The sequence below is a fragment of the Gallinula chloropus genome, assembly GCF_964237585.1.
Source record: "Gallinula chloropus genome assembly, chromosome: Z".
Taxonomy (NCBI): Eukaryota; Metazoa; Chordata; class Aves; order Gruiformes; family Rallidae; genus Gallinula; species Gallinula chloropus.
In genome coordinates, this window is record NC_140089.1 from 67715713 (window position 1) to 67728556 (window position 12844).

General features: G+C 39.9%; 1 protein-coding gene across 1 annotated transcript in view; it reads right to left on the reverse strand.

Annotated features, from left to right (window-relative positions):
* Positions 1 to 12844, reverse strand: part of ZSWIM6 (zinc finger SWIM-type containing 6) — a gene marked incomplete at its 3' end in the record, with an annotated part of 111006 nt that overhangs the window by 20622 nt on the left and 77540 nt on the right. The window contains exons 5-7 of the mRNA XM_084277978.1: positions 3723 to 3902; positions 1978 to 2154; positions 1543 to 1689 (exon numbers count right to left, since the gene is read on the reverse strand). Of these exons, the coding sequence (XP_084134104.1) occupies positions 1543 to 1689; positions 1978 to 2154; positions 3723 to 3902 (504 nt within the window). The remainder of the gene's footprint in view (positions 1 to 1542; positions 1690 to 1977; positions 2155 to 3722; positions 3903 to 12844) is intronic.

The following is a 12844-nucleotide window of genomic DNA, read 5'->3' on the forward strand; positions in this document are numbered from 1 at the left end:
AGCACATGGTGTTTGCTGAACTAAAACCTAAAGCTGGGCTGTGGCTGAAGAACTGATCTGTTTATAGGGAAGACAAGCACATTCTGTGGTATTAAAGGTGTGTTTTTAAAAACTGCTCATAAGAGTTAATAAAAGAGAAAGCAGTGAGTGACAACATAGAAACACAAACCTCTTTGTTTCAGGATAGGATGGATCTCATTTCATACACTCCACTTTTTATTTAAAATACCATAATATTAGTTGACAGCTACAGCCACAGGGAAAGTATCTTAAAAGAAGTATTGGATGTCGAGATACCACATTAGCAACTGGGAATGAAAAGGAGTGGTACTGTCACCAGCACACTTGCAGGAGACCTCTCACAGGTGTGTGTGTGTGTACATACACACACACAGAGATAGGCCTTCCTACTGCTAGTCTGAGAAACTAGAGAAAGCTGCTGTTTTTAAGGGAATGCTTGTTAACAAAAGATTCATTACATGATAAAAAGACCTAGCACACTTCTTCCATGGGTATTGTGGGAAAAAATAAAACCCAAACAACAACTATAAAAATGGAGACACACAGGAACTACCAGCTATTTTTTTTACTTTTTTTTTCTAGTCAGGATTTTACTTTGTCATTTAAATGCCCATTTCTGGGCAAACATCTGCGCACACACTTGAAAAATTTATACATGAGAGTTCACACTGGTATTTTTACCATCAATGCACGAGGTACATGCAGTTAAGAGCAGCAATTAAAACACAAAATAAAAGTTGAATTAAAAGATTCTTGTAGCAGCTAAGAAAGTAATTTCAGTTTTTCCATGTGCATTCTTTAATGACAAACCCATCCCCTTCCTCCACTGCCTCTTCAAGCTATTAACAAACTTCAGTACAGGACTGTTTTGGGTAGCAAGGATCACATGGCACAGAAACTGCACCTATTATAGAGTGTTCTTCCAAAACCAGCCAGGGGTAATGCTCATCAGAAGAACAGCACAAAATATTATTTAAAAAAAAGTGTCAAAAACCAAAAAAGCAATCTACCTCTATTCATAAACGGTTAAAGTTTAAGCTATGCAAGACACTCTTTTGGAACAGACTGCTGAGATTGCAGTCTTTACCTCATTGTTACCCTCAATGTCAACTTTAGGCTAACACCTCAGATATAGTCCAGCTAAATTAGGTCAGATTAAAAAAAAAAAAAAGGCATTTCAAACACCTGACATGCCAAACGCAAAGCTCCATTTAAAAGCCTGTAAATTACACAGCATGAGTATTTTTACTGTGTAACCAAAACCCCTGACTGGGATAAAGGTCCCATCGTGCCAGACATCTTGCAGGAGACAGAACAGAGCCCTTGTCCTGCACAGATCACAACCCAGCTTACAGACAACCTCTGACATCCAGAACATGACCACTATGACCGTTTGGACTGAACATTTAAAGTCACCTCTTTTGCTTTAGTTTCAAAACCAGTTTTTCTCATTCAAAGTTCCAGTCCAGTGTTACTGTCACCTCCACACGTCCTTTGCCCTTCTCTCTTCCCCGCATTTACCTTTCTTCTGAGCCCGGAACATTTCCAGCTGTTTCTGCTGCTGCCTTCTTAGTGTATTAACAATAGCTATTGCTAGCCTCAGTGCTTCTCGTGGGTATCCATGAGATCGCAACGCATCCACCCTCGCACAGGCTGTAGGAACATGTTCTAAAATGGAGAAAATAATTGAGGAATGGCAATGCTTCCATGTCTGCAATGGCCCGCTTTCCTAGGTTACTCAAAAGGGGGTTTTGTTTGGTTTTTTCTTCTTGTTGTTGTTTTTAAAGCTATGCAAGCGAGACTTAAAGGACTACTTCTGAGCCAGCATTTCAAGGGAGCCTCTGTTCTTTTTGCCAGGCTTTTCATTCATCTCCCCATCATCCCCCCCAAAATAATGCCATAGAAAATGAACAAAGCAGCAAGTCATGGAAACGTCTTTCCGGTTTAGCCACTTACCATGCCAGAGGGGCCACCCGTGAGAGTCAAAGAGCGAGTTTTCAGTGTCGTCATGGTAACAGTAGTTGCTGTATAGGTCACTGCTGATGATGTGCTGTAAGTGGCTGTCCTGCCAGTGCAGATCGCATGCCTCAATGGCTCGAGTGAACACCGTCCGATGCGGCCTGTTCGGTGAATCTGTCATTTTCACAAGTTCAGAAAGCTGCATCAGCTTTTACTCATTCATACATGAATCGGTCATTCACAGCGTTCACCCATCCCCCACCCCCAATGGCAGCCTGTCTTGCCCCCACCCCAGCACTGAGCAGCTCGCGGATGACATTTCACGTCCTATTGTTACAACCCAAAACCACTGTGCTGCTCCCTTGGCTGTCAGACAGATCCACACACCAGCACAGCTGCTGCTAAATAGGGTTTTGCAGGGGGAACAGCTAGAGATGAAGAACACTCAACAGCATGTACAGAACTCCCCTAAAAACAAACTAGGAAGTGTATGGAACACAGTTTTCTCAAGCATCCCCAGCCTCTTTCCTCCTCAGACCCAGAGCTGCCAAGATGAGCGAGGGATAAACATTGCATGAAAGACTTTCTCCTGAAGAAGTTATATTAACTTTGAGCATTTATATATGTATTTTTTTTTGGTCACAAACATATACACACACTGTAAAGAAAGTGAGGTACAAAGGCCGTAATCCTTAATGGACATCTTCCTGTGCAAGCTTACTCTGTTGACGTGGCACTAGGCCTAAGCATGCTGAGATGCCATGTCAGAGTTACCACTAGCCTGCCCAGGTTGGGTTGAACATCACAAGGTACACAAAGCAAAACACCTCTGTAGAGAGTTGCATGCTGAATGAACTTCTGGCTCCAGCTAGCTGAGAGATTTAAAAAAGAACCAAGTCTACTTCCTTCAGAGGTAATCTTCCAAGAAAAAGAACCAATTAAAAAAAATCATCTAAGTCTACATCTACCACCTCCCAAGCATTTAATTTTAACTTTGCTATAATTATATGGAATACATACTCAAAACCTGGGAATTTCGATGATTACAAGGGGTTTTTTTTCCCCAGGTAAGTATCCCACATCTTCTCCTGTTATTAGCAAAGTAGCCATCTTTGCTTGAAGATGACTGGACAAGACTTCTGTCAGATTTGATAAGCACATTTTAGCTTAGAAAGTATATCAAGTAAGAAGAGACACCTTCTCCAAGACAGCAGTGTTGCCTCTGTACCCCCCACACACCTGGCAATGCAGACTGCACATAGAGAGCACATCCCAGAGATAGCTGCTTTATTTTCTCACACACTCAAGTTTAATGCAGTTGCAACAGACCTCTCTTTAAATAGGTATCAAACGCTTTGTAACTGCAGAAAAAATAAAAATCCCAGCACCAGAAAGAATATAAGATTATAGTCAAGCAAAGAAACAACAGGCTTTTACATGACATACTTTAAGGACATCTAATTTTCATGCAACGTGTATTTAGAAAGACCAAGTGAAAAGTTAGAAGACCTAACTAACCACAAATACTTGTTTTGCAAACATTGCAGCCCCAGCAGAAAAAAACCCCACCTACGTATCCTTGCTGCAAGGATAGTATTATTAGTGAAAATAATTTTGGCTGGTCAATCTTCAACAAGAAAGTTACTTGTCCCAGGAAAGAGTGCTGAATTCTGCAAGGCTATAGAGTATGTAAGATAGAGGTTATACTATATGTTGCAGTCAGTGCATATGTTTAGGCTCACCTTGGTTAGCATTTGCACCCTGAGGCAAAGCATTGGTTAAATTGGGCAGCTCGTTTCCATGGTTTCCATCTTCCCAGGGACAAACATCCACACTGTTCCATTTTTTCAGCTGTTTTAGCCAACTGGCCTTCTGCTCCAACTTGCAGTGGGGATTTAAGACTATACACATCCACAGAGCACCTGATTTTAAAAAAATTGCTAAATTATGTTTTCTATTAAAAATGCAGCAGCCAACGACCAATTGCAAACTTCTATACTATAACACTTTTTCCCCTCAAAGGCTACACTGCTTGCTTCCCAACTACACCTAACAGACTCAATTTCTGACACCGGACCTTGGAGCTGGCACGGTCCATCTTAAGTAGTTGAAAGAGGGTACCAAACCAATCTTCTCAAGTAAAAGGCCTTTGGTATTGGGAAATCCAGAGTTCATAATGTATGGCTCATTGGACAGGAACATCAGTCAAAAGTGAACAACGATTCACAAAGTTACAGCAGGACATTACCCAAGTTTTAGTTCTATGTTTGTACCAGAAGTGACTGTTGTTTTCTACTAACAAGAACTAAGTTTCTTCCAGCTTCGCATTGTGGGGACCAAAGAAGTGCATTAGTAAGACATGTATTTTGTAAACACATACTTCCACGCTCAGAACCCAGCAGAAATACTGCTGATTGTACAGCTCATTACCAAACACACATGGGTCTCAGACCCAGTAAACACTGGTTTTGTGAAGTCTCATAGGAGTAAGATATTTTTACTGCAATTACTTCAGTAATATGGCTAATCTAGAAAATTTGTTTTACATTTTCTGTTTGCAGAACTTGAAGGGAAAGCTAATTTGCACTGACGTTTTACACACACCATAACTTTGGAACCTGCTCCCTGAGACTACATAGCAGGGCAGGCATAAATGCATCAGGGTCTCTACAACAATTTTTCTCTAAATCAGCTGTCTCTTCATCAGCATGAACTTTGACAGAAGCATGAAGACATCTGCACATACTATTTAGCAACAGTTCATTTGCTCATTAAGAACACGACTTATACACTACAAGAGAGAGATTACGTTTAAACTATGCAATCTTCATGACTGGCTGAAAAAAAAAAAGAGTAAAAAAATGCAGCTGGTTCTTCTAGGATAATGAAATTGTGACACTAAGTATTCTTCTGCTAAGGATTCCAAATGAATACCCAGAGCCATCACGTTACTTTAATTCCTACAGTAATAAATCTGCACATTGGTATGCCACAGCACAGCAGTCAGTGGAAACACAAGGTTGCTAGTCCCCCACTATTCAGACCAACATGGAATGGGAAAGCATATTAAAGAAATCTGAGAACTGCAACAGAACACGGTATGGTACAGCACAGAACAGCAGAGATGCTACACTTCTGAAGATTATTACTGTTCAGTAGTTTAAGTACAGTACAGAAAGTGCATTAGGTTTTGGGGCTTTTCTAAAGTGTCTGAAACTTGACATGGGAGTGCTTAAGACCAATACTATTATCAAATACTTCTTTTAAAATACTTCTTTTAAAATCAAACCATGACTTTAGATACACATAGAAACTTCAGTTTCCAGAGTCAAACTACAACTGGTTATTATTAAGCATCAATGCATTCAGAACTGCCCAAACCAGAACAAATGTACTTCTTGCAATCTGTGAAAAAACAGAAGATAGGGCACAGTGGAAAGCCTTGGAGAATAGTTAACTTGGGCTTGCTTATTTATTTTCAAAATCAAGTATCATTTGAGGGCACTAAGGACATGCTGCACCTCTCAGCATCTTACAAATAAAAGCCAATTCAGTATTTTCTAACCAGATTTCCAATGCTTTCAGACTGAAGTGAAAGCAAAGTGCAGCAGCTTCACCACGTCTGGCAAGTATTTAAATCATCCGGCAAGGTGGAACACACACCGCTGATTACACTATGTTTCTACAGTGACTGGTGTTTTTCCAGAAACACCACCAGAGGCAATGGAATTCACTTAACACTATGCAGGAGCAGGGAAAAGATACCCCAAAGTACTAGAATCCTTTAAAAAAACTTCTCTGGCTTAAAGAGGAAACTATGTCAAGTATAACTACATTGTTAGCAGTGATTGTCTCAGAAACCCAGGCTATTTTTATGCAAATGAAGCACAAGGACAAGTGCAGTTCTAATAAACCCCCACAGACTGCACCCGGCTCCCAGTGACTTCAGGGTGATCTGCACGCATGTCCGAGATCTGGCCCAGCTTTCACGGCTGCCGATTCTCTGCAGGAAGAGGAGTGCGAGACAAAACTCCTCACACAGAAGAGAAGGGAGCAGAAAAAGCCTCAGGCTCAGCTCTCCTTCAGCTACAAAGGCTACCATCTGGGAGAAGGATGCATAATGCCAGTGATCCCACACTCTTCAGCCTATTTAGGTTTCTAGGATGGAGGGGGGTTGGGGGGCGTGTGTGTGTGATTTTCTTTCTTTTTCTCCCCCTAGCATGTGTGCTCTAGCCTGTATCCACACAACTTTCTCCTCCTGCTCCCTAAGCACCCTTCCCCCTCCCCTGACATCTGCTCCATTCTGGCTCTTTCAATTCACTGGTTCCTGTCCTGCTCCTAGCACTGAAAAGTCTGAGAGAAATGCTCACTCGTGCCCAGATTTTTACCCCACACCAACTGGAATGAGCCTGGAGGACATTATTCCTGTTTTCAGGCTGCTCAGTGGAAGCCCCTCCTGAGCTGGCCCTTAAATGTCACCACCAACCTGAAGGCTTACACATCGCCCTCAAACAACAGATTCTCTATTTGCTGCCTAATGGTTCCCAGACAGGGAAAACTGCTGATCACACTTGTCCCTTACTACAGGTTGGGCTTACTGAAAAGTAAGGGGCAGATGTCAAAATCTATTTCCAATGACCTCAGCACAGAAAATGCTGTTGGCAGCAATCTATGCCCAAAAGAATTTTCCAAAAATATATTCTTGGCATTCTCAAGTTTGTTAAATCTATTCAAACAAGTAACGTCACCAATGCCACCTGAAAAAGTGGACAAATAAAAACCCAAACAAAACCAAAACTAGAGAAGGTGTGTGTGTTTACATCCTCTGCTTATTCCCTTTAACATACGTGGCTCTCTTCTTGACTTTTGCTTCTGCAGGCATCAGGTATCCTTTCATACTGTTTCTCAGCAGGCTGACACCCATTCCCACCAAACTACATGCTACTAACGTGTAAGTAAAGTCCTGATTTGGATCCCTTGACTGTCACCTACATCTGATACAAAGCTACTCACAGCAGCAAAATGATCACAACCCAATACACAACAATATTTACCCCAAGAAAGCAACGGGAAAACAAGACATGCTGTGACTCCAGTTTGGTATTAACTTCACAAGGGAATGAATATTAGAACTGTCATATTTCAATGAAGAATTGCTTATTTTGGTTCACTGCTAATGCTCTTGACCTAGAAAAAGCCAGCTTTGCCAAAACAGACCTTTGGTTCAGACATCCCTCCTTATGAAAACACACAGCTGCCACTCATCTTTAGTGTGCATCACGCCACCAAAAACTTAGGTTATGTTACTGCTTTACAGAGTATGTGCCTGCCATGTATACACAGGGGAACACTGGTATTTTTGTGTGTCTCTGCAGACATCTGTACCTTTGAATTCATCAGGGTGAAAGGGACAGCATGCCTTTACACTGATTAGGATTTAAATATGCAAACTGAAAAACTTTAAGTATTCAGTCACTATAAAAGTAGGTGCTATAATAATCACACATGCTGTGTATTCATGAAGCTAAAGGAAGTGTAAGGAATGTATACAGACTCTCCAGAGAGATTAAGCACTGCTGAAGTTTTCATAAATCCCATGATATTTTACTCTTTCCCAGTAAATAGGAAGGTGGTGACAGGATCAGTTTTCGTTAGGGGGGCAGGGGAGGGAGGACACTGACCATAACTGCAGATCCAGCATACAGTTGTGTTTGACTGGGTTTTGAGTACAGTCTTCAAGAAATCTACTTTTCAAAAAACATTTTACTACCTTGACAGGACTGCCATGTAGCTAAGCTTGGGTCAGCATTTCCTCATTTACAACATCTGTGTAATCAATGGCTGAGACTTGGCCTTTGTTTTGGAATTTTACAGTTAATATACATAAGATTGATATATTAATTTGTAAAATCCAAAAATGCAAGAAACAGATGCAAATCTATTGTGACATTTCTTTGCCCTTCTCATTAATGTACATCTCAAAAATAAAACCCTTTAAGCCTCTAGGTTAGCAACATTTGATTATTTCTAAGAAAATGGAGCCAGGTAATCAAGATCATTCCCTTTGTGCAACAGACAAATCAGCTTCAGCACTTGCCACTGTGCCTCATTTGAGCCTAATCAATTCTAATACAAAAGCATCATTTTCCAGCATTGAAAGTGCCAGAATAGAAACAATACTAGGAGAGCAAACCTATGGCCCCTTAAGTAGCAGTGTCAGGAAAGGATTTAAGTGCTTTACATCAGGTATTTCCATTTGGAAACCTCAAAGAAGGTAGTGTATGGTATTTCTTGCTTCTCAACAAGAAGGACAAGTGCCTTCAGAATGACTGGCAAAGCCACCTCCCTCCTCCAGACACAGAGATCTCCATTAGAACAAAGCCTAATAAGAAGTCCCACTGGAGAAGGCTCCAATTAAACAGTTGCTTTTATGGAATAGTGAAGATAGGCAAAGCACTTCAGTGCTGTTCTCTCCTTGATAAGAACCCTAAGGAAAAGTACTCTCAGCATTGGATCCGCGTTGCAATTTTATTCATAAAAACAATTCCTTAATGCATTCTGGATTCTCTGTGCAGCCTTCAGGGGAAAAAAAAGAGAAAGGCTTTGTATGGGTGCTGTGTTTCTTGGAGAACAGAATGTTTCATTTTGCTCTAATTCATTCTATTACTGAATTAAACTTTGATGTATTGGTCTTGACAAGTGCTTCATGCTGATTGTATTGTGTATGATAGTATAATCACTCCCCGTGCATTTCACACTAGCTGGCTGATTAATGCAATAGATTACCTGCAGCACTGATGGCAAGAGGGAATCATTGCCCTTCTGCACACTAAACTCCAAATGTGCATTAGAGGGAGTGGAGGTGAAACCCAGCAACAACAGAAAAAAGCCTCATTCCTTAAGTTTCCCTTTCTCTCTGGTTGCATACTGCTGCTCCGAGGGTTAAAGGCACATGTCTATTTGGCTGAAACAGGTATTTCGTATTGAGATTTTATTCTAAGCTATCATCAACTACATGCTCTGATCTCCATGTGTCAAGCAGCAAAAACTACTGCTCCTGTCTTCATGTTCAACTTTTAGCACAATGGAAAAAAGCAACTAACCAAGCATGCCTGTCACTTTGCATGAGCCTGTTCTGGGTTTTGCCTTTTTGTTTCTAAAAACTGTCACATCTTTGCAGACTGTCCACCATTTGACCAAAAGGTTTCATGTAAGAACGGAAATTTACTTGAAAGATGCAGCTTATAGTGTCATAGTGTAAGTGTACCTAAGAGAGCACTTAGGATGTATCACTTATCCATCAGTTGCCCTCTGTTCACCTGTAGTAGTACCCTGTAACCTAATCAGTGCAGCAAGGCATGGGTTATCACTCTACAAAGCTAGAGAAGTCCACTGACGAGCTTCCCTAATGTTCACAGAACTATCCACTTGCTCACAATCAACCGAAGGTAAAAGCATTTCTAATACTAGCATAAAAAACACAAGAATACCCCTTTATTGGTGTTTTCCTAGGATTCTTCACAGTTTTAAGTAGTTGCCAATATTGACAGCTAGGTGGTGAACAAAGTGTGCTCCTGTCCAAAATAAGATATGAGACCTTATCAAATATTTTAACTGGTAATGCACTCAGTCACAGCTATTTGTAGAGGCTTTGACAATTTTCAGTAGAAAAGTTAATGTGACTACTAACTATAAATACACTAACCTACCTCTACTTAAATTTATCACTCTCACAAATTAATTCCTCTCAGCTAGTTTTTCAGGAAGGTGCAAAACTGGAAAGTTTTATAGGTACACCAAATAAAGAAAGATATTCATAAAAGGGATGAAAATACATCTTTTAAAAAAAATGTGGAGCAAGTGTAAACACACCCCTGAATAGTGGAAAGTTTTGAAAAAATACTATTGCCACAATTATGCTCACAGAATGTATATAATCCACCGTAACTGGCCAACAGAACACAATCTGGTCATGTAGTCTGAATTCCTTCCTAGTCTTAAGATTTGAGTTACTTTCATCTCCCAGTCCAAAAGTGATTGTTGAGTTTTTACAAAAATAGTACACTTTTATTTAAGATTTCCAATACAAGAATCTAGCACAGCTCCTGGTTAGCTAATCTACAGCCTGGCTAGTACAATGCTAAACTTATTTCTAGTTTTCTAGTTAAATTCGTCCAGTTCCAGTTACAAATTTCAGCAATCTTTTGTTTGCTTGACAGGGGTGTCTACACCTACCCAGTTTATAGTCTACAGAGGTATCTTAAATTCTAAAGGATTTCCCTTCTCTTACTTTGATGGACCCAAGCAGACTGATATTCTTGCACCTCTCACTTTACATTACTTTTTCAATTTTTCAGTTATCTTTCCAGTATCCATTCAAGACATAAAACTGGAAAATATCCTAAGTACCACAGTAAAGCTCAGACGAGTTACTGAGTCCGTGATGATTTCTCTCCGTAAATCTATTACTTTTCTTTAGCTTTGGTATTTACTAGAAATGGTACTGGAAAATTAAATGGCAGCTTAAGTGTTACTGAGGTATTAAAAATAAAGAGGGGAAGGAAAAAATATGCTAAGTGCCAGCATGGTCTCATAGTAAGACTCTGCCCTTAATCTTGGCAGTCACTGTTTCAGTTAAGGCTGCAATGGGTTTTGTACCAGCTCCAGTACAGAACAATTCTTTAGGACATTTATAGGTAAATGAGTTCAACAGCTCAGGAATAGCAACTTCAAAAACTGTTCTAATGTGGGTACTTCAAGAAATTTGGCTCCTGCTGTAAAGTTCTTTTCATCCAACAGTACTAAATGGAAACTCAAATATTCTGTACAGCATTAAAATTAAGACCCTCAAGCTATGCTTATAGATGAAAGTTAATTACTTTTACCATTATTCCTCAAATCTGATAAATGCCATTTAACCACAGGAAAGAATACCCTCTTTGAAAACAGGCCCCACTTACTGCCATATTCCGGCCTCATATACCCTCATTTCAAATAACATTATTGTACATGCCAATAGTGGATGAGGGAGGAAATAAACCTCAGAGAAGATGGACAGAACCTGTCTTTGCAGAATTGGGGCCTGGCTTCATTCACCAGGGAAGTGAAGGTGTTGGTAACAACTGAGACACTGCAGGGCCATGACAGCAATTTCTTTAAGTTGTCATCCATAACTCAGGCCTTAGAGCAGCAAAACTGCCCTGCGATGCTACCTCAGAAGTACTGTTAATTTAGTGCCTCCAATGGCACAAATCAATCAAATACACTTGACATAGTAACAGCTTACTCTGTGGAAGAGCAGATGTAACCTTAAGTGCATGCACTGAAGGCACACAACATATGTAACTGTATGGCAAGCACATTATGGCAGCAAGATTAAACAAAAGAGGAGGATTATCAACTAAGCAAAGACAACCTATTGGTTATGGTACAGTTGAAGACACAAACACATTTAAGATACTACTTCACCTACAAATCCCACAATGAAAGGTCAAGGGAAATGGTGCAAAGCATGGTGCATCTCACCTCCAGCATGATGCATCTTCCTACAGTTTTCACTTCAAGGCCAGAACAGTAGTATGTGCAACTGATTAATCTGAACTTAGAAACATGGAAATAAACTGAACTTTCTACAGGTGCAGGGCACATAGAGCTTTGCTGTGTCATTTCTGAAGTACAATTCAACATGGGGAAAGTGAATGTTTCTACTGCATGTCTGATCCTAAAAATGGGTTGCACCAAGTATGCATCTCCAGAAAAATGGTATTGGAACACAAAACTGTAATGAATGCTTAACTTCAGTGGTTCTTTTTCAGCAGCCCTGAAGTAGTCACCAAATCTGGCATCAGGAAGGAATTTCTCTAGGGGCATACTGGCATCAAATCTAGCTGCTTTTGTCTTTTTCCCCCTCTTCACTTAAACACTGAAGAGATTATCTGTTTATAACAACTGGCATATCCAATTCATACAAGTTTGTCACTAATTGCAAAAGGAAGAAATAGCTGAGATTGAAGCTATTCCCCATCTATGTTTCTTTTAGTTAAGGTTAAAATACAGTATACTTGTTATTTTCTAGAGAGGACTAAAAAACTTTTTCAGAAAAAAAAAAATCAGGGTAGCTTCCAAATAAATAAATCATTATTTAACACTCAATACTTAGTTTGCACATGGCAAAGTGATAATTAAACATTTCTTAATCTGTAAGGGTTCTTCGCCTAAACTCAACACTTAGAATTTAAGTCTTAGATGAGGAGCGAAGTGTTACTAACAAAAGCTTAGGTATGATCTTTCAGGAAAGATATTTTATTATTTCTCTACATGACATTCCCTTGCAAAATGGTATTTTACTTTTAAATTTTAACACAAAACCATACCACTAATACAGACAGTGCCCAAAATATCAGCAAATGTGAACTCAGAATAGATCATAGGGCTGTTCCAACACGTAAAAAGCAGACCACAAACTAAGCAAAGTGCTAGTGAAAAACTACTAACACCAAGACTACTAGAACTACTGTGACAAAGCCATGTTATTCACAACATATTTAGTATACATTAACAGGAAATATTCTAAGGGCATCACCTGGGAAAGCTCTGTCCTACAAACAAGACTCACAGCGACATCATGAGAGGTTCCTACACTTAAGAACTTTAGAAACCAACAAGTGGGTTGAGGTAAACAGGAGAAACACATGCATTAAACTATGGAGACTAATGACCCAGCTAGAAGTGCAGAACACCTTTGAAGTTCTCCTAAACATCTTAAAATAAGAGGGCCAACAGAAACCATGATCAGCACAATGCAAACCCAGAACACATTCATCAGTTGCCACAGCACTTTCTTGCCCAAGACAGTCATTACATT